Genomic DNA, 19,769 nt, shown 5'->3' on the forward strand with positions numbered 1-19,769 from the left:
TACTTGTTGAGGGTTTGGGGTGTAGCTCAGTGCTTGCCTAGAATGCACCAGCACCATAAAAACAAACAAAAACCAAATACTTGCTGAGCACCCATTATGTACTAGGATATGGAAGCAGAACAGAAAATAAACTAGACACAGTCCCTGACTTCTTGGAGTTTCCATTCTTAGAGATTTAAATTTTAATTTCCTTAGGGAAATCCGCCCTGATCTTCTGACGAGGACAGTCCTGCTCTATGGACCTTAGAGCATGTTGGGTCTGTCCTGTAGATTAGCTGAACAAATTATAGCTTTCCATTTGATAGGCTGATTATTTGGTTAGTTTTGACTCTATTATTAGTCTCTTTGTTCCTTGAGGGCATGAATTAAGTACTTACCCATAAATTATTTGTTGAATGAATCAATAAAGGCACATAACTCTGTTCAGCAAACCCCAGAGTTTAGCACACATTGACTGTCTAGGGTTTATTCTTACACTTCTCCAATCTCTTCCACAGAAATCTCCAATCTGTTGGTGGCCACCAAGAAGGCCCAGGAGTGGCAGCCTGTCTACCCCATGAGCCAGCTGAGTTTTGATCGGATCCTCAAGAAAGATATTGTTCAAGTGAGTCATTGCCACAGGCCTGGGATCCAGCTTTGGTTCTGACTCCCCACAGGAGAGCAGTCTGAATATTTGCAGGGGGGTTGGGGGATAGAGATATTAAGTCTGGGTTTGGGGAGATTCTAGTGGAAAAAGAAAAAGAGTCTTTCCTTTCACAGTTAAAAGGAATTCACCTAGCATTATCCCTCTTACCTGCTTGCTGATAGTCCTCATAGACACTTGGCCTTAAAGGAAGGGATTAGTCGGGTATATGGGGTTAGGTTACCTGGAGTAGAGGGTCCTTTGGTTATAAGGGAGCACTAATGGGCATCAGGAACTGGTCTCCACTGGGAGCCTAGACTGAAGTCCCTCACTGCCCCACAAAGTGCTGTGACAGCATTTCTAGATTTTATTCCTGTTCTTTCTGATGGTGCTTCCAGAAGGAGCAGAGATATGAGAACAAAGAACTCAGTGAGGTGGCAGGACAAAACTAGCTTGAGAATTGGATCCATCATGGGGACTCAGACCAGTGTCCCAACCTTTGGAGGCTTTTTCCCCAGAATCTACTGCCTTAGGCAGGCCCAGAGTGCCCTGGGGTGTGAAATCCAGAGAAAACCCCACTTTCTGTTAGCAGCCCCTCTCCCCAGCCCTATTAGATAGAGCCAGAGGATGGAGTGTCAAAGCAGAGAGCAGGCCAGCAGCCTTAGAGAGAAGGAATCAGTACCTCAGTTAGTCTCTGGAAGAGAGTAACACCTTGGAGGGGCAGGAGGGCAAGTAATGGGCTCATTGCTGTGAAGGAGCCTAAGGGAGGGTAGCAGGCCTGGATCCATTTATTAGTGGACCATTTTAAATGAATCCAGATTTCTTCGCTGAAGGTCCATCATTGTTCTTTGTTCCTCTGGTGATGGTAAGAGCTGTGTCCTAAGATTATAATCCCCAACACCTTAGTTCTCTAGCCTGTCATCACTCTAGAACTTGACACATTCTGGGGTCTGCCTTCTTTCTGTCTTCGAGCCTCTGAACTGATAACCCTCAATCTCCATGCCTTCTACATCCATTTAGCCAACAGTGACAAAGCAGTTACACATGCCAGGTAAGTCACTACTCTCAGCTGGCCTGCACTCCAGCAGGAGGAGAAGAACTGTTGTTTGCCTAACGTCGTCGATTATAGCAAGAAATGGGAACATCAAAGACCTAGCATTGGGAGGACAGGATGTCCTTCTCGGGGAAGGAGCACCAAAGAGTCCTATAGGATGAGCAACAAGGAACTGCAGAGGCAGAGGGAACAGTGAGAAAGGATGCTGGAGTGCACGTGCAGGTGCCTTTGTTGGTTGCTGAGAGATACTGACAGCATGATGCCAAGACCTGGCCACTGAAATAAGTTACCCTTCTGAGTAAGAGTAATTATTCTAAAAGCATATGGCTTTTACAGAATGTTTTGGGAATACAGCTTCCTATAACCTTGATGGATCACTTCATGACAGATGCAGCTTTAATGAACAGTTAGAGGACCTTGCCAGGATAGAGCAGATAGGGTACATACATGGCCGTTCTGCTGTGACAGATGACAAATGGTAGTGTTTGTGATAATTAATATACATGATCAACAGTTTGTTTCTAGGGGGATAGATTCCTTAGGTATCTACAACAATCCATTTTCTGCATTTATAAGGAGTCCTGGGATCATAGAATAATACAGCTTTGATTTACAAATTTGTGGGACTAATGTCAACACCTTAACATTGCATAAGTTTCATGAATCACACTTTAATTTCCAAATATTAAGAATTTAAAAATTCGAAGTTAGAAGCTCAAACTGGAGGGGTCATTAGATCATTGTGGTAAGGGTTTTGCATAAGCGATCTCATTTAGTCCTCCTGCCACTCACTAGTCTTCTTTCATGTGTGAGGAAGCTGAGGGCCATACTGTAGCAATACCTCCATCTTCATACCTCCTCTGCCATGGGACTGCTAGGGCACATGCAGGCGTAACTTGTATCACTTCTTTTAAAGCTTAGCACGCATGCCCATGTGCACACACACTGGATAGGTGGGAATGCTTCCACTGTGAAAAATAGCAAAATATATGGGTCCAGTGATGGGTTTCTGCCCCACCACGTGCTGGAGTCTGTACTAGGAACCTTTATATCTAGTTCATTTTTTGATTCTTATAACAACCTTATCGGGCATGTGCCATTTTTATCCCTGTTTACAGAGATTGGGCAAGATTATACATGGTGAAAGAATGGTCCCAAGTTAACAGCTAGCAAGCAGTGAAGCAAAGAGTTACAAGTCCTTTCACTTTGTCCCCCACCCTGAGAGTGGAAGAGTAACCTGGTCAGATCCTCCCTGTGTCTGCTCTGGAGCCCTGAGGTGGGCTGGATATGGCTGACTGTTGATGCAGTTCTTGCAGTTTTGTGATAGGTCAGGATTGGTTTTGGCCACTGACTGGTCTTCAAGGTAAAAAGCAAAAAGATGTTAGGGAATATGGGGACTCTTTTTGGGGACCCAAGAACTGCCACAACTGCATTTGGTTCAACTGCTTTTTTGTTTCCTCTGGGGACCTGATGAAGCTGTGAGCTTTGGGGCTTTTTTGCCTTTGCCTCATCCCTTCCATGTTGAGTGTTCTCTACACTCTTCCCTGAGTCTGGACATCACACAACTGTAAGAGCTGTCACCTGACCTTCTGCTTCTTCCCTCAGGGTGATCACCTTGGCAGAGGCACAAGAACACACATCTACTCTGGGACCCTGCTGGATTACAAGGACGATGAAGGGGCTGCTGAAGAGAAGAGAATAAAAGTGATACTCAAAGTCTTAGACCCCAGCCACAGGGACATTTCTCTGGCAAGTACTTCCCCTATTTCTGGAGCCAGGGAAGTACAGTCGGTTGGGAAGAACCTTTGCCCTCATTTTGGACTAGTGGTTCTCACTCTTGCCTTTCAATCAGAATTCTTCTCTTTAATACAATCTCAGACAGATCTTGTGTGTAGAATTAGTGATGGAGGATTGAAGATGGGGTGGGTTGGGCAGCCCCTCACACTTTTCCTGTCCCCTCCCTTTCCTCCTGCCTCACCGTCCCACCTGTAGGCCCCTAGGCAGTGCTTGGAGCCCTGGAACAAGCTGAGTGGTCTCAGAGTTCCTGATGGAGCCCAGGGCTCCCATTGGAAACTGAAAGCTCACAGGACTCACATGGTTTACCCAGGATCTCACAGGATCCAGGATGTTGGAAGGAAACAGCCAAATTGGGATGAAGATTTTCTATCTCAGTTTCCCATTTATTCTAATGTAGTGTTAAACATTGTTTTCCCCAAAGTTTAAAGGACCAGAGAGAGGCAGGCAAGAGTATCTGATGGAAAGACTGTCAATTATCGTGTCCCAGCAACCTTGCTGAGCCTCCTGGTGGGTTTTCTAAATAAATCCCACATCCCAGCCAGATTGGCCTGACGGTCAAGGCTTGACAATGCCTCTAATCATTTAGGGCCAGGGGATCAGTTTTCAGGACCTAGGGTGGTTTTAGTGGTGAACTTTCCTGGGTTTCATGGGCTTTTCCCCAGCAGTGGGGGCTGACTCCAGATATTCTTTTGTCCTGTTCTCCCTCAGGCCTTCTTTGAAGCAGCTAGCATGATGAGACAGGTCTCCCACAAACACATCGTGTACCTCTATGGCGTCTGTGTCCGAGACGTGGAAAGTGAGTGTGTCCTTGCACAGGCTGGCCCTGGCTGGGGAGTGTGGGTCCTGTAAAGACTCTGGAGGTAGGGGTTGCTGATTCCTCCCTTATGGTGCCCAGGCTTCTTGCCTTTTGGCAATTGAAAACATCAAGGTACTCAGGAAGTCCTTTGTGTAAGTTAATGGTGGTGGCCATGGGATTAAAACCATTTTGTTTTCACTCATTTCTTTAAGACTTCCTTCTTATCACTCTGGGCCCACACTATGCTAGATTAGGAGGTTGAGGTAAGATGAGGTCATCTCTTTGAGAGAGTAGCAGAAATTGGGGCAGTGACAACAGAGCGCAAGCCCCAAGCAGCTGGGCAGCCTGTTGAGGAGACTGGCTGCCTTTAAACACGAATAGCTCTACCTTCTCTTGGTGGCAGGCTGTAGAGAGGTGGGCCTTCAGCCATTGCTGCTCACCTGTCTTGGGAATGAAGTTTCTAGAAACAGGTGGCCTCTGCCTCTGAATTTCTGACGTATAAATTTGGAAGAAGAACAACTTTTGTTTGACCCCAAGCATATTGCTATGAAATGCGGTAGTGTGGACCGTTCTGTGCACTTACATGAGTCCTGCTGAGGGGGATCCTTTGTCACTTGAGTGACCCGACCTCTGTATAGCAGTGTGTGGTGAGAGTAGCAATAGGCCAGGCATGGTGGTGCATGCCTCTTATCCCAGGGGCTCAAGAGACTGAGGCAGGAGGATGGTGAGTTCAAAGCCAACACAGTGAGCAACACAGTGAGACCCTGTCTCTAAAATACAAAAAAGGGCTGGGGATGTGGCTAAGTGGTTAAGCACCCCTGGGTTCAATCCCCAGTACCAAAAACAAAACAAACAAACAAACAAACAAAAAAACGAGTAGCAATATTGACAGCACTGTTTTCAAAGCCCTTGTTCTCTGTGGTCAGGCACTAAACTAAGACTCCATGCCTCATCACATTTAGCCCTGCCCAGACTCCTGTGAGGTATAGGAATTGCTATCTCTAAATTTATACTTGTTTCTTTTTTTTTTTTTTTTTTTTTTTTTTTGTTGTGCTGGGGATTGAACCTGGGACCTTGTGCTTGACAGGCAAGCACTCTACAAACTGAGCTATATCCCCAGCCCTCTCTGAATTTATAGATGAGGGAGCTGAGACTCAAAAGAGGTTGTCACTTGCTCAAGGTCACCCAGATTAATGGAAGAGCTTGGGGTTGAACCCAGGTCTGTCCAACTCAAGTTCTCTGTCACTTGTACTTCCCAAGGATATCTGTGTAACTAAAGAGGGCTCTTGTAAGGGGATAAGGCAAAGTACTGTCCTGGACAGACGAAGGTTCCAGATGTGGCTGTTTTCATGCCTATAGATATCATGGTGGAGGAGTTTGTGGAGGGGGGACCCCTGGATCTCTTCATGCACCGGAAAAGCGATGTCCTCACTACACCATGGAAGTTCAAAGTTGCCAAACAGCTGGCCAGTGCCCTGAGTTACTTGGTAAGAATATTCTCATATTGTGGTGATCCCCAGCAGAAACCAGAATGTTCCTGTGGGGGTGGCAGGAAGGAGGTGCTGGTAAGCAAGTGGGAGACTTTGTGCTTGGGTTCCAGGCATCAGGGCTCTCTGGTTGAACACAGATGTGCCTGGTGCTTAGTGAAGATAGTAATTTGGGCTGGTTTGCAGGCTACTTAGGAATCCTGTTCAGAGGAAAATGGTGTCTTGCCAGAGGACTGATGCAATGTGCAGAACGACTAGGAATAGTGCAGGGCTTGCTGAGGGAATGAATGTGACTCCCAGCATCCATCAGAGATAGCAGTTAGGGTGCTGTCATGTTCCTGTGTTTTACAGATTCTAGTCACTTTAATCCTCACAAAGCCCTGTGAGATGTGCTTCACTGATGAGAAAACTGAAGCCAGGGGACATTATACGATGTGTCTAAGTGATGCAGATCATTGTTACAAAGGCCAGGCTATAGAGCATGGCTGTGCTTGGAGTAGGGAGAGATGATCTGAGGGGCCATGGGTGGAAATAGGGAGTGCAGAGAGGAAAGACGGGCACCTTATCAGATGTACCTTTTGTTTTATAGGAAGATAAAGACCTGGTCCATGGAAATGTGTGTACCAAAAATCTCCTTCTGGCCCGTGAGGGCATTGACAGTGAAATTGGCCCATTCATCAAGCTCAGTGACCCTGGAATCCCTGTCACTGTACTATCAAGGCAAGGTGAGTTGTCTCCCAACCCCACAGCCACCCAGTCTGAGCCAGAGGTCTGGCTGGCAGAGAGAAGGGTCAGGGCTGGATCAGGCCTCTCTTTAGAGAAGGGGTCAGCAAACAGGTGTATGGTACTCCTTCCTTTTGTGCCCTGCATGGGGACATAGAATGACAGGAGGGTGGTCCCTGATAGCCCAGCCAAGGCTGTCAGGTCCCTATGGTGAAGGCCTGATAATCAAGGGACTGGGGTAACACATGGGACCATGGGCTCCAGGGGGTGGTCAGAGCGGGAGTTAGGCCTCCTGGGTCTTTCCTCTCTGGGTCTTCCCCTATGTTCTTCTGGAACTCTGCTGTAGGCAGTGAGCAGTTTGGGATGCACCCCAGCCTATTTTATCAAGTGACTGCTGTGGTCTCACGTCCTTACTGCGAGTTAGGTTGTGCAGAGTTGCAGGCTTTAAAGGAAAGGGCAGCCCCAGGAGCTGAGACCGAAACCCATGCTATACAGGTCTTGCTGTGTCTCCTAACCTGGTGGACCACCTGAGGGGACCAGTGTCCTAGGACCTGGTTCTGGTGGCCTCTCATGGCCTGTCTTGCCTTTAGCATTGAGTTTTGATCAACTCAGTATATTGAGTTTTATTCTATGATTTAATCAAGGAGCAGACTGGGTTTGGAGAAGGTGGAATGAAAAACAGTCCTTTCAAATGAAACTGATCCTCTGCTCCTTGGAGGGGGATGGGAGGCATCCTTTGGTACCTGTTGCATGCTTAACATGTGGCCATTGTTCACCAGTCCTAAGGGAGACACCCCTGGGGCTGAGAAGGGTCCTGTCCTCAGGGCCTGAAACACTGATGCCTCCAGAATGGGACCCAGCAGTGCCCAGGAAATGCTGTGGGGACCCAAAGGGGGCTGAAAGGGCATCTACTGGGACAGAGTGATTGAAGGAGATGATGGGATTTCATCTGGGTCTTGCAGGTCAGTGAGATGGCTATAGCAAGGGACCAGAGGCACATCCTCCTAGGGCACCAGGGGCATGTACTGTGCCAGGAAGGACATGAGAAGGCTGGACAGTGAGGTGGGTCTGAGTGCTGGGCTCAGGAGCCACCCTCCTTCCCTGGGCAGCTGGGAAGCTGCTCTGTGGAGACCACTGAGCTTGCTGATAGGCATTTTCATAGATATGGCAGAGATCTCTGCTGAGATTTCTGTCTCTGGCCTTGGTTAGAAGCCAGAAACAGGTCACAGAGGTTGCCACAAGAAAGGGATATGGGACTTCTTTGCCTTAGTCTTTTCTTCTCTTGTCTTTTCCCCAAATGAAGGAAAACCAACATAAAACATAACAACACAGCTGAGAAATGGTCTGCCGTGTGCATTGGCCTCATCTCCTGGCTGCCTCTTCTTTCCTGCGCCTTTGTTTACGTGATCTCCTGATTCCATCAGCCCCCAGTGATGGCCCGGCTGGGGGATGCTCTGCTGCCTCTGAGGCTAGGACTTCAGATGACTGACTGCTCTTGACCCTCCTGGGGAGATTGCAATGAACAAAGCCATCTGCTGTCCTGATCAGAAGTGCCAGGGACAAGGCCTGGATGGCAGTACATCTCACCAGGTCCCCCCAGGACTCATGTGGCCAGGCCATGTTTGAGAACACTGCCAGAAAGTTTTTCATTAGGTCAGGTTCTTCTTGTTGTGACAAAGTTTAGCTTCCCAGGTGATCCCAGAAGCTGATGTCAAGTCTTTTCTCTCTCCAGAGTGCATAGAACGAATCCCATGGATTGCTCCCGAGTGTGTTGAAGACTCTAAGAACCTGAGCGTGGCTGCTGACAAATGGAGCTTTGGAACCACACTCTGGGAAATCTGCTACAATGGCGAGATCCCCCTGAAAGATAAGACGCTGATTGAGGTATGTGGTTGTTTCCCAGGGAATGTGGTAGGTGAGATCACTAAGCAGGGACTGCCCAGGAGTTACGAAGCCTCATGCCATAGGAAAAGATGGGCTTGAGTTGAGTCTTTCCTACAGGCTTGCTGGCTATATAACTTAACTTCCCTGAGCCTCAGTTTCATCATCTGTAAATAGGGATAAATAAAAATTGTGTGCTCCTTGTGAAGAGTAAAAAGATATGTAGACTGATAGACATATAATCACTGCTGAGAAGATTGTTCAAGTATTATTTATCTGAGATTTTAAGTGCCTATTAGTCAACAAAATGAACACACAAGTGTCTGCTGAATACCAGGTAAAGGGTCCTAGGTAAAAGCTGAGGATCCCCATAAATTAGACACAAGCTTTGCCTTCCCTTGATGATATTAGGAGGAGGTGGGGAGTTAGGCTGAAATAAGGATAATAAGGTTCCACGGATGGTATCTAGCACCCTTGGGGTCTAGCTGCAGGGTAGGAATTGGAGGGCAGTGTTCACTGAATTTTTTAAAGTGGCAGCAATAATTTATTTCTAAATTTTAAAACAATAAATAGTTGAAGAAAATTTGGGAAATACAGGAAACAGTTTTTTAAAAAAGTCATCCCCGTCATACCTGATCACTATTAAAACAATGGCATAGTCTTCCAGTCTATTTGTATCTTTTAAAAATAAAATTGGGGCAATGTTAGATATAGTTATAAATCCCATGTTTTAAATTTTAACATTGTGAGAACTTTCTTATTCAAAAGTCATAAAATTTTTATAAATTTGAGTTGTATTGACTTTATCACTTAACTAATTTTATATTTGACATTTTTGTTGTTTTCAAATTTCCAATGTTTTAATTCTGCAGGGAATACTTTTGTACATAAGTCTTTGCTAATATCTGAGTCATTCAATAATTGAAATTAATGATTCAGAGCTTGAAGAATCTGAAGGTTGATATACAAATTGCCACACTGTATTCCAGAAAGGCCACCTGACTTCACGGAATGCAGCGTCTTGGGACTGGGATGTGGGGAATGTATTACCCCATCTTCCTTGAATTTGGATTACTTTAGTATTAGGACTGAGACTTCCCCATGCTGGAATAAGGCCTCATCAACACCTGTGTTGAAAAAGTCCACCTTTCAGCAGAGATGCCAGGAATTAAATTAGGGATCAGTAAGGGCTTCTCAGCTGAGGTGACAGGGTTTAAGGGTGGTTCCTTAGTTTCTTCCAAATGTTCCTCTTCTTTACAGAAAGAGAGATTCTATGAAAGCCGGTGCAGACCAGTGACACCATCGTGCAAGGAGCTGGCCGACCTCATGACTCGCTGCATGAACTATGACCCCAATCAGAGACCCTTCTTCCGAGCCATCATGAGGGACATTAACAAGCTTGAAGAGCAGAGTAAGATGCTGTGCAGTGCTTAACCGGGATCATCCACAACCCTAGAGCGCTGCTGGGGAAGAGGGGAGATGTGTGGAAGCCAGAAGTGGCATCCCTAACCCTCAGTTGCCTTTTTAAAATTTGTTTTCTTTTCTCTTCTGTTAGATCCAGACATTGTTTCAGAAAAAAAACCAGCAACTGAGGTAGATCCCACACATTTTGAAAAGCGCTTCCTAAAGAGGATCCGCGACTTGGGAGAGGCAAGTTACACCTATTGCTGGCTCTTGCTGCTGGCGGCATCTTCTGCTTGCACATCACCTCTGCATAAAGCCACTCCCTATTCTCCCTAACTTTATAAGAGAAAGCGTCTTTGTGCATTTTGGAGGCCACTTATAGCACACTCCATTTGACCCACATGCCTGCTGGGATGCACACCTCTATACATATACACCAGACACTGGTCTGCTCCCTCCAGAGACTTGATCTTTCTCTGTGGAGCAGAGGGGAGATAGGGAGGAAATAGAAAAATCTCTGTTAGGGAATAAGGACCCTGTGAAACTCTTTAACCCAAGTTTTCAATTCTCTGAGCATAATAATAATTTCAAAGTTAACAGAAGTCATATATTTGTTGCTTAAGTTTTTATAGGTATACCACATCTGGGACAATGAGACAAAATGGGTTAAATGAGTGATAGATTTATTACACAGAGTGCCAAAATTAGACTCTCAGCCTTCCTTTGGACCTTTTTTTTTAAAAAAAAATATTTTTTAGTTGTAGGTGGACACAGTGCCTTTATTTTTATATGCTGCTGAGGACCAAACCCAGGACCTCACACATGCTAGGCAAGCACTCTGCCACTGAGCCGCAACCCCAGCCCTTCCTTTGGACCTTGAATGGGAGTTCAGTAGTTAACATGATCAGAGGCTCCTGCGATCTGTGTCTTTTCACAGACCTTCTGTTGTTAATTGAATAAAGAGTGGCACATCTTGAGTGTCCACTGTGTGCCAGGGTCTGTGCTGGGCAGTTTCATAAGCACAGTCCTCACAGCATCCCCCAGGGTTCTTGTTACTAGTTTATACAGAAAACACAGTGGGAGCCAGTTTGGAAGAGTCTGTGACATGACCAAGCAACATCACCATTAAGTGGCTTAGCTGAGGTCTGATGCCATAGCTTCTGAAGATTCTTTGTACAGATGCGCTTGTCAACTGCACTGTGGTCCCTGTCTGTAGGATGGGCCTTGGGCTATTGGAGGACTCCATAGTTTTCTGCAGGTCCAGATGGTGGCCTTCATCATTTTGTGGGTTACATTTTCTTGGAAACTGGGATTGATGTATGGGCTTATTAGTCACCTGCTACTTTGTCTTAACTCAGTAACAGAGGAAGTGAGGCCAGGAGAGGAAGGGGGTTGTGGTAGGTGGTGGAATCCAGGTGAGAGGCTTCTGTCAGCAAAGGTCTGACCAGCTATTGACCCTAGCCTTCAGGGGAACAGTTATGAGGAGCAAGACTTATTTTCTAAGTGTGTTCTAGCACAGGCTGGGACTTCTTATAATAGCATGTGCATTTTTCTCTCCAGGGCCACTTTGGGAAAGTTGAGCTCTGCAGGTATGACCCAGAGGGGGACAATACAGGAGAGCAGGTAGCTGTCAAATCCCTGAAGCCTGAGAGTGGAGGTAACCACATAGCTGATCTGAAGAAGGAAATAGAAATCTTAAGGAACCTCTATCATGAGAACATTGTGAAGTACAAAGGAATCTGCACTGAAGATGGTATGTTGCACAGAGTGGGGTCTGATTTAAAGACTAAGTGATTGTTGGGGTCATAAGACCAGGCAACCCTCCGCCTCATCTGGGTCATCTGAACGTACTAGCTGTGGCTTCCATGGGCTGGTAGGGCTTCCAGGTTGCACACTGTCAAATCCCTCAGCAGCTTCTGGGGAAGACAGCATCCCTCCCAGCCATGGTGTGGTTCCAGCCTCGTCTCTCCAAGGGTTCATACACCCATGCTGTGTATTAGATTGCACCCACCCAGATATCTACACTGATGCCATACGTAATGACCTCCTACTCCCTTTCCCCATTCTTTGGATCCAGTTCCAGGCAGTGCATTTTGTTCTATGCTTATCCAAGTCAAGATGGTGAGTGGTATTTAATGGTAGTAGTGTTTACTAATATTTGAATCTGATTTGTGAGCTAGTATTCCACTCAGGTATGTCCTTCAAAGCTAGTAGTGAAGAAGATGCCTCATTAATATTATCATTTGCCTAGTGGTTTATAGAGCACTCAGGTTGTTAGCCCAGTGATGCTTGTGACTGAGTGGGAACCTAAGTTTTAAGATCCTTTCACTGTCGAGGGTCCTGCAGTGCAGAGGTTAGGAGTTGGTCTGTGCTCAGGGGATGACGAAGAAACCACCGCAAGTCCTCTGACTCCAGATCCTGTGCTCTTTCCTCTCTGGGAGACTCACACAATGTATTTTTTTTCCCCAACAGGAGGAAATGGTATTAAGCTTATCATGGAGTTTCTGCCTTCTGGAAGCCTTAAGGAATATCTTCCAAAGAATAAGAACAAAATTAACCTTAAACAGCAGCTAAAATATGCTGTTCAGATTTGTAAGGTAAAAAAAAAAAAAAGCATATTAAAAAAATCAGGCATTCTGCCCTAGTAAATTTGTTTGTAATAACTACACTGAGTTATTTTGCTCTGTATTATTGGAATGAGAAATGAGCTTTTATATGAAAGTGAACAGATGTATTAAGTGTGACTACTTGAATGTGAATTTCTTTGAGACAGTTGATCTTACTATTCTTGCTTAAAAATACAAATAAAAAAAATAGTCAGTGATATGAATGAAATGACACTTCTTTTATTATGAAGTGATACAAAATCCATCTGAAATGACTCTAACAATGTTTGACTTTATTTCTCTACTAGGGGATGGACTATTTGGGTTCTCGGCAATATGTTCACCGGGACTTAGCAGCAAGAAATGTCCTTGTTGAGAGTGAACACCAAGTGAAAATTGGAGACTTTGGTTTAACCAAAGCAATTGAAACGGATAAGGAGTACTACACCGTCAAGGACGACCGGGACAGCCCTGTGTTTTGGTAACTGAATCAGACAATTAGAGTGACACAGGGTTTACACTGTTTTGATAAGTGCTTCTGGCTATTCTAATGTCTCATTCCTCTGGCCTGAATCAAGAGAGGATTAGAATAGTTAGAATCGATTTACATTTACCTTCAAGAAATACCAGTCAGGCTGAAAAGCAGCCTATGTAAATGCCTGAGCTTGGACGGCACCATCTCCCAAGGAACCGGAGCAGTCTGACCACCAGCTCAGCATCTCCAGCTTCCGTCTGCACAGTTCTTACAACTGTGAGCAGGTGGAGGGAGGCGTGAAGGGCAGGTGGGAAGAAGGGGCAGGAGGTGACAAAGTGGGCATTGAGCAGTCGGGAAATCCTGGACAGAGCAAGTTATGGGAAGGAGACTCGATCATCTCTCACTTGACATCAGTCATCCTGGTTAGAAGGCCACACACTGACAGCCCACCCTTAGTTGCTTCCCTGTAAGACTGGTCTGCACTTGGGTGTGCTGTACAGACCCGGCAGACCTCTCCCCTCTGCAGAGCCTGAACCTTCACTCGCTGATAAAAACGATACATGTCAGAGCCCACCCCTCATGCCAGCTGCTGGAGATGTGGTGATCAAGCAGACAGGTGCAGGGTGAGGCAGCCAGCCTGAAGAAACAGTTGGCACAGAGGGGTTCCCACTTGGTTTTTCTGGACATCCCGAGTGTTTAGATGAAATCCAAATGACTTGTGGGGACTTAGAGTTGATTAGAAGGGCATTTGTGACTAACAGGAATGAGAGAAGAACTGAAAAAAAACTCAGCATGGGTAAGTCATGAAGGGGCAGGAGGTTTTCAGAGGGGGGCTGAGTCAGAGCTTGGGAAACAGTTCTACAGCAAACACTCCCTCCCTAGAGCAGGGATACCGTGGCAGGATTGAAGGATAGAAATTGTTTTTAAAAAGATAACCATGGAGGAAAGCAAGATTGGATCCAGGGATTCTGATTTAGCTTCTTTAGCAACCTAGCAAGTGACATTGTGAACTAGGACAGTGATCAGGAACGTGAGAAGTAAGTAGATTTGAGGAGTGCTTAGGAAATTGGGTGTGGAATGCCTCAATATCTGTCTTGGGCAATTGGGTGTCATTCACCAAAACAGATGACACTGGAAGAGGATAGGCTGGTGAGGTCCCTGCTGATCTAGGAGCCTACAGGAAGTCAAACCTGGGACTTGTTTTCATATAACCCTGAGTCAGAAACGGAGTGCAGACTGGTCTTATTTTGGGGCAAATACATGCTACTGGGAACCTGTAAAGGATATTGTTCTGTATGTCAGATGTGCCCCATAGTAGCACATATGTAACTAATACATAATATACTAGATGCCTTGGGTCTTAAATTGTAAGGACCAAAGAGGTGACTTTTCTGAGCTAATCTGTAATTTTTGTTGGAGTAGCTCTGCCATGAATTGAAGGCTCACATTCTTTATTTCAGGTACGCACCAGAATGTTTAATTCAGTGTAAATTTTATATTGCCTCTGATGTCTGGTCTTTTGGAGTGACCCTGCATGAGCTGCTTACTTACTGTGATTCAGAGTCTAGTCCCATGGCTGTAAGTCTTAACTTTTCATGTCGTGTGAATACAGAACCCAACTAGGAGGCTGGGGAGATAGCTCAGTCGATAGCACAAGGCCATGGGTTCAATCCCCAGCACCACCAAAAAAAATAAAGAACCCAACTAAAATGTGTCCATTCCTCTGCTTCGAAAGTTTTGCTTTTAAATGGAATCAGAAAAGGCCACTTTTCTGTTTTCCTTGTTTTTTTGTTTTTGTTTTTGTTTTTTGTTTTTTTAATTTATTTGTGGGTCTCTCAAGTTTTGGTTTCATAAGGAACCCAAAGTTATATCGAATGAACCAACTTTCCAGGGTCTTTCTTATCTGTGCCAGGAGATGGGGCCCTTTTGTGGAAGGGTGGGTGAGTTAAGTGGGTGGCATAGGGAGGAGACTTGTTAGTGCCTCATTAATTTCTAAATGAGATCATCTTCATGAAACAGCCTCCTTTTCTGGCAAAAGGGGTTGGCAGAATCTAAGACCCTGATTCCAGATTAACTGTTGAGAGCTAATAAGAATTTTGGATTTTTATTTAACATTGCTTAAGGAGAAAAACATTTTTGTTACTTTAATTTCTAGTTAATTCTAGAAATTGTACTTTAATTGTTTAATTTTTATACAAGTGTATGCAAAGTAAAACATTTTGTTTGGTTTTATTTTACATAGTTGTTCCTGAAAATGATAGGCCCAACTCAAGGCCAGATGACCGTAACAAGACTTGTGAACACGCTGAAAGAAGGAAAACGTTTGCCATGTCCGCCTAACTGTCCTGATCAGGTATTTATCTTCCCATAGCGTGAGTTATCCAGCAAGGAAGCAGGTGGGCAGTGAGTGGGGAGATGGAGTAGAAAACCCCTATGAAATAGTTTTCTGAGACTGAGACGTCTAAGAAATCATCTTTGGGGTGGATGATAGTGATGTTCAAAGCAAGTATTCCCTCCAAAAATAGGCTTCCTTCCACATTCGTCCACACACATACCCCAGTGGAGGTTTTAGTGTAGTAGTATTGTGAAAAATACATATAAGTGCACTTTTGTGTGTAAGTATATCCCACTTATTAACAGAATTTATACTCTAAGATTAATTGAGCCTTTCAGTCTCAACTCTTTAGAGATCACTTACACCGGATAGTATGAGTCCAAGAGTGAGGTGGCTAGTGGCAAGATGGAGTCTAAACAGAAGGCTTAGTAGTGAGCCAGACTGTGTTGAAGGGGAGTCAGCCATGAGCTTCTCTAATGTTACTACCATTTATGAACTGCAGTTATGAACATTTCCTGTATTTTAAATTACAGAAATATTCCTCTTTTTTAGTCTTAAGGAAAAATCATTTCCTCATAGTTCCAAAATATATCCTTACTTTAATGTTTCCATAATTTTTTTAAAAAGCTTCCAAATCTAACAACATTTTTACTGTCACTACAGTTCTTGTTTTTACTTTTTATAGGTTTATCAACTTATGAGAAAATGCTGGGAATTACAGCCATCGAATCGGACAACCTTTCAGAGCCTTATCGAAGGATTTGAAGCACTTTTAAAATACGAAGCATGAATATCATTTAAATTCCACTGTTTGCTGATAAAGTCCTCCTCCCCCAACAAAGCCATTTAAAAAAGATTTTTTTTAATGGAAAAAGTTTGTGTTCTAACAAGATGTAGTCGACAAATCCTTGAGCACGTGCACATGTGTGAGGCACACTGTGGCGCTCAGCATGGATAAGAACTTCCTTTCAATTTGGCATCTCTCAAACTCAGTGACAAAGGACAACAAAAATACCTAGGAAGCACTTAAGCACTCCTCCCTTTGGAACGAATGTGCCACTCTTTCATCTAGCTAGTTTACTGTCATGATTATATACCAAAATGGGATTTGTGAAAATAAGAGGAACTGACCAAAGTCATCAGATCGCTCTTCCCAGCTGCCACCTGATCTGAAATGTTTTTCTGGCACATTAATCTTAGACAAAAATTGATGGACTTAAGTGATACTCTTAACATGCCCTCAGATTTCAATATCTAGATGGCGATAGACCAAACATTCTTAAAAATATTAGATACCAGTTTAGTATACTGTTGTTTCTTTAAAAAAAAAAAAAAAAAAAAGAGTGTGTATTCCTGTCACCAGTAGGACTGAAACATCAAGCTGTTTCTTCAGTGGCTCAGATGCTGGTCCCTTGGCTGACCACTGGTACTACCATTGTTGAGCAAACTGGTTCTGCACAGGGGCCAGCATGGAAATTGATACTCTGCTGCATGTTATTTCTTGAGAACTAAGCCTGGGCCAGTGCTTTCCTAAGCAGTCGACTTTAATCAGACAGACTCTGCAAACCCGGATGCTATTAGACACGCTTTTAAGAAACATCAGCGCATACCCTTTTATAACTCTACCACTTTGGGGCAAGCTGTTCCAGCATTGGTTTTGGATGCTGCATATGAACAGAATGTATACCACATAAGTTGCACTGTTCTTAAGAGTGTTTCAATATTTACCACCCATCTACAAGGGTCGATCACTATTGTGACCATCACCTTATGGTGCAAAACTTGAAAGAAAAGACCCGGCTAGAGGCACTCTGAAGTTCAGGATACATTTATGACAGTTTTCAGTTTGCTTGGAAGTAGCTGGGTAATTAAAAATGTTTAGTGTCTGATTCAATGTGAACCATAAAGTTCTTTATGACCAAGAGTCTGAAAAACTTTTCTGTTAATGATGTCTAGTGTTGTTCAATACCTTCCTTTTCATCTTTTGAGCCCAAAGAAAGTTCAGGATTGCTTTAGTGGCAACAATAAACTTGACATTTAAATTTGTTCAGTTGCCCTGTATTACCCAAGATCTCTGTGTCAAACCTGTGGCCACTCTGTATGCACTTTGTTTACTCTTTATACAAATAAATGTACTAAAGACTTTACATGCATATGCGTTTTAATATTAAGTTTTCATTTTTGAAGCATTTTAAACAATTCACTTACATAGAAAAATAACAGTATAGATTCTGAGAGAGGAGGATTGGTAATGACTCATTACTGACACCGCTTGCACTGCACTTCTATTATGTCCAGTGAAAACGGCCACAGGCCAATATGGATGGCAAATCTACTGGTGCTGTGATCCAAAGCATGTTTTTGTTCTTTCGACCTGTGCCTGTTCTCACTTTGTAGCTCATGTAAAATTCACCATCTTCCCTTTCTTCTATTCTTAACTGCAGTAGAAGTATGACTAAGCACTGAAGAGGCAAAATACAGCAGGAAAATTGGAAGGAGAAGTACAGGACATGGAGATGCCATTAGTCATCTGCCATATAACTGATAAAATCCTGATTGTGATTTATAGGTAGTATACTTCTTAGAAACTGTCTTAGTCTAACTTTCCAGCCATAGTTTTCCAACAGAAGTAAGTAAATATAATAAATTAGACCAAGTAAAATTCTTTACAAAGCATACAACATATGAACCAGTTCTAGACTTCATAAGTAAAGCAGGATGTCTATATCATAGTCAAAAACAAGTCTTCCCAAATGATATGTTTTAAGGATCTGATCTGAAAGGATTATTGAGATTCCAAATTCAATTATAGTCTTATAACAATGAACAGATGTAGAAATTTCTAAATGGCAAAATGTGTCTCATGCATTTAATACCAAGGTCTTCAGAAAATGGTGATGTTAAAAGTCACATTAATAAAGACAAAAATTCTTTTCAGAAGTAAATTGGGTAAAATAGCTCATTTTTCAGCATAATATACTACCCAAAAGAATGAGAGACAAACCAGAGAGTGAGGTATAGCTTATTAGCTCAAAATGGTTATAAATACCATGTCCCCATAAAACTTTGAGAGTGCAGTATCGACTGCTTTACTCTGTTGTGGAAATATTGGGCATTGATGACAAAAATGACCCTGTCTAATAATTAGATCATCACGAGTCTATGCTATGAAACGAGAGACAGAAACCTATGTTCTTGCCACTTATAAGTCTATCTCATAGGTTAAAGGTCCTTCTTTAGGCGAAATAACCACAATGGGGAATTAGTTCCATCAGATCAGTGCCAGCAAACTATGAAGGGTCAGACAGTAAATATTTTAGGCTTTTTAGGCTATATGGTCTCTGTTGAAGCTACTCAGTTCTGCCAAGGTAGTATAAAAGTAGCTACAGATGATACGTGAGTGAGTGAGCGTAGCTGTGGTCCAATAAAATTTCGTGGGCACTGATACTTCCATTTCATGTAGGAAGTTTTCATCCCCCGCCTCCAACCATTTAAAAATGTAAAATGTCATTCTTACCTTGCAGGCAGCACAAAGATAAGTGGTGGACTGAATCTGGTCCTAGGGTGGCTTGCTAACCCCTGTATTAGATCACCAAAGTTATTTACCTAAGATAGCTTGAGATTTTTACAAAAGGTATGAATAGTAATAACACCTTAAGGGTCAAGCATCTGCAGTAGTGTATGCCTTGGACTTCATTATCGTTGTTGGGTTTAAGAGAGTATGGCTGGTGTGGGGGTGATAATGAAATTTGCATAAAGAGCATCTTTATAGCATCTTTATGGCCATCATCACGTTTGGTACTTGCACCCTTGTTGTAGTTCTAGGAAAAGTCCTAAAAATCTATAAATGAGATTACTTCTAGGGGAAGTAAATTAAAATGCACATTGGCTTATAAGAAATTCATCCTAAGGCTAAGGAAACAAGATTGCTTCCCATTTATTGCTTCAGACTTTCATATGTGATGTCAAAATTGTTCCCATTCCTCAAACAAGGAATGTTGAAACATGGTTAATTTCTCCAATGGACAGTAAGTTAATGTCACATTAATTAAGATGCATCTAATTCTAGTGGAAAATGTCCTCAATTAATGTCTCTTCTTATTGCTACTGTTTTTTATTTGGCAATTCTGCCTGCTGCACAACACAGTTCCTTCTGGGAAATAATAAACCCGTATTTATAGGATATGGCTAGTTTGAATGAAGTTAAGGCAGCGATGAACAGCAGAGATACTGCAGAGAATCTCAGGAGGTTATAAGGAGAAAACTTAATACACTCGCTTCTTTTTTAAGTAGGTTTCCATGTAATATGCTCCGGTGCCCTGAGAGTGCTGGTCAACTAATTCCACTGCGCCACCTTCTGGAGCAGAGATGAGATAGGACGAGCCTCGCTTTTCATTTCTTAAAGAGGACACCTATGAGAAAGTAAAATCACAATTAATATTAAAATGTAAATTAAAATTGGGTTATGCATCAAAGATGTTTCGAAGAAAAGCATTCTACTTCAAGTTGGTGCAGATACAGAAGAGCAGGATAAATATCAACGCTATCAAAAAAATACATAGACCAGACCGAGTAGGGCATTCCTATAA

General features: G+C 43.4%; 2 protein-coding genes across 4 annotated transcripts in view; one reads left to right on the forward strand and one right to left on the reverse strand.

Annotated features, from left to right (window-relative positions):
* Window positions 1–16,542, forward strand: part of Jak1 (Janus kinase 1) — a 132,488-nt gene extending 115,946 nt beyond the window's left edge. For both annotated transcript variants that reach the window (XM_047540320.1, XM_047540331.1), the window contains 14 exons: window positions 498–604; window positions 3,282–3,425; window positions 4,182–4,269; window positions 5,629–5,756; window positions 6,346–6,481; window positions 8,212–8,363; window positions 9,621–9,771; window positions 9,916–10,010; window positions 11,325–11,517; window positions 12,237–12,361; window positions 12,679–12,851; window positions 14,306–14,423; window positions 15,088–15,198; window positions 15,866–16,542. In XM_047540320.1, coding sequence (XP_047396276.1) covers window positions 498–604; window positions 3,282–3,425; window positions 4,182–4,269; window positions 5,629–5,756; window positions 6,346–6,481; window positions 8,212–8,363; window positions 9,621–9,771; window positions 9,916–10,010; window positions 11,325–11,517; window positions 12,237–12,361; window positions 12,679–12,851; window positions 14,306–14,423; window positions 15,088–15,198; window positions 15,866–15,970 — 1,826 coding nt within the window. In that variant the 3' untranslated portion in view covers window positions 15,971–16,542. The remainder of the gene's footprint in view (window positions 1–497; window positions 605–3,281; window positions 3,426–4,181; window positions 4,270–5,628; window positions 5,757–6,345; window positions 6,482–8,211; window positions 8,364–9,620; window positions 9,772–9,915; window positions 10,011–11,324; window positions 11,518–12,236; window positions 12,362–12,678; window positions 12,852–14,305; window positions 14,424–15,087; window positions 15,199–15,865) is intronic.
* A 781-nt stretch (window positions 16,543–17,323) lies between these two features.
* Window positions 17,324–19,769, reverse strand: part of Raver2 (ribonucleoprotein, PTB binding 2) — a 78,293-nt gene continuing 75,847 nt past the window's right edge. For both annotated transcript variants that reach the window (XM_047540354.1, XM_047540344.1), the window contains exon 12: window positions 17,324–19,592. In XM_047540354.1, the coding sequence (XP_047396310.1) occupies window positions 19,446–19,592 (147 nt within the window). In that variant the 3' untranslated portion in view covers window positions 17,324–19,445. The remainder of the gene's footprint in view (window positions 19,593–19,769) is intronic.

This window comes from Sciurus carolinensis, chromosome 1 (genome assembly GCF_902686445.1).
Source record: "Sciurus carolinensis chromosome 1, mSciCar1.2, whole genome shotgun sequence".
Lineage (NCBI taxonomy): Eukaryota > Metazoa > Chordata > Mammalia > Rodentia > Sciuridae > Sciurus > Sciurus carolinensis.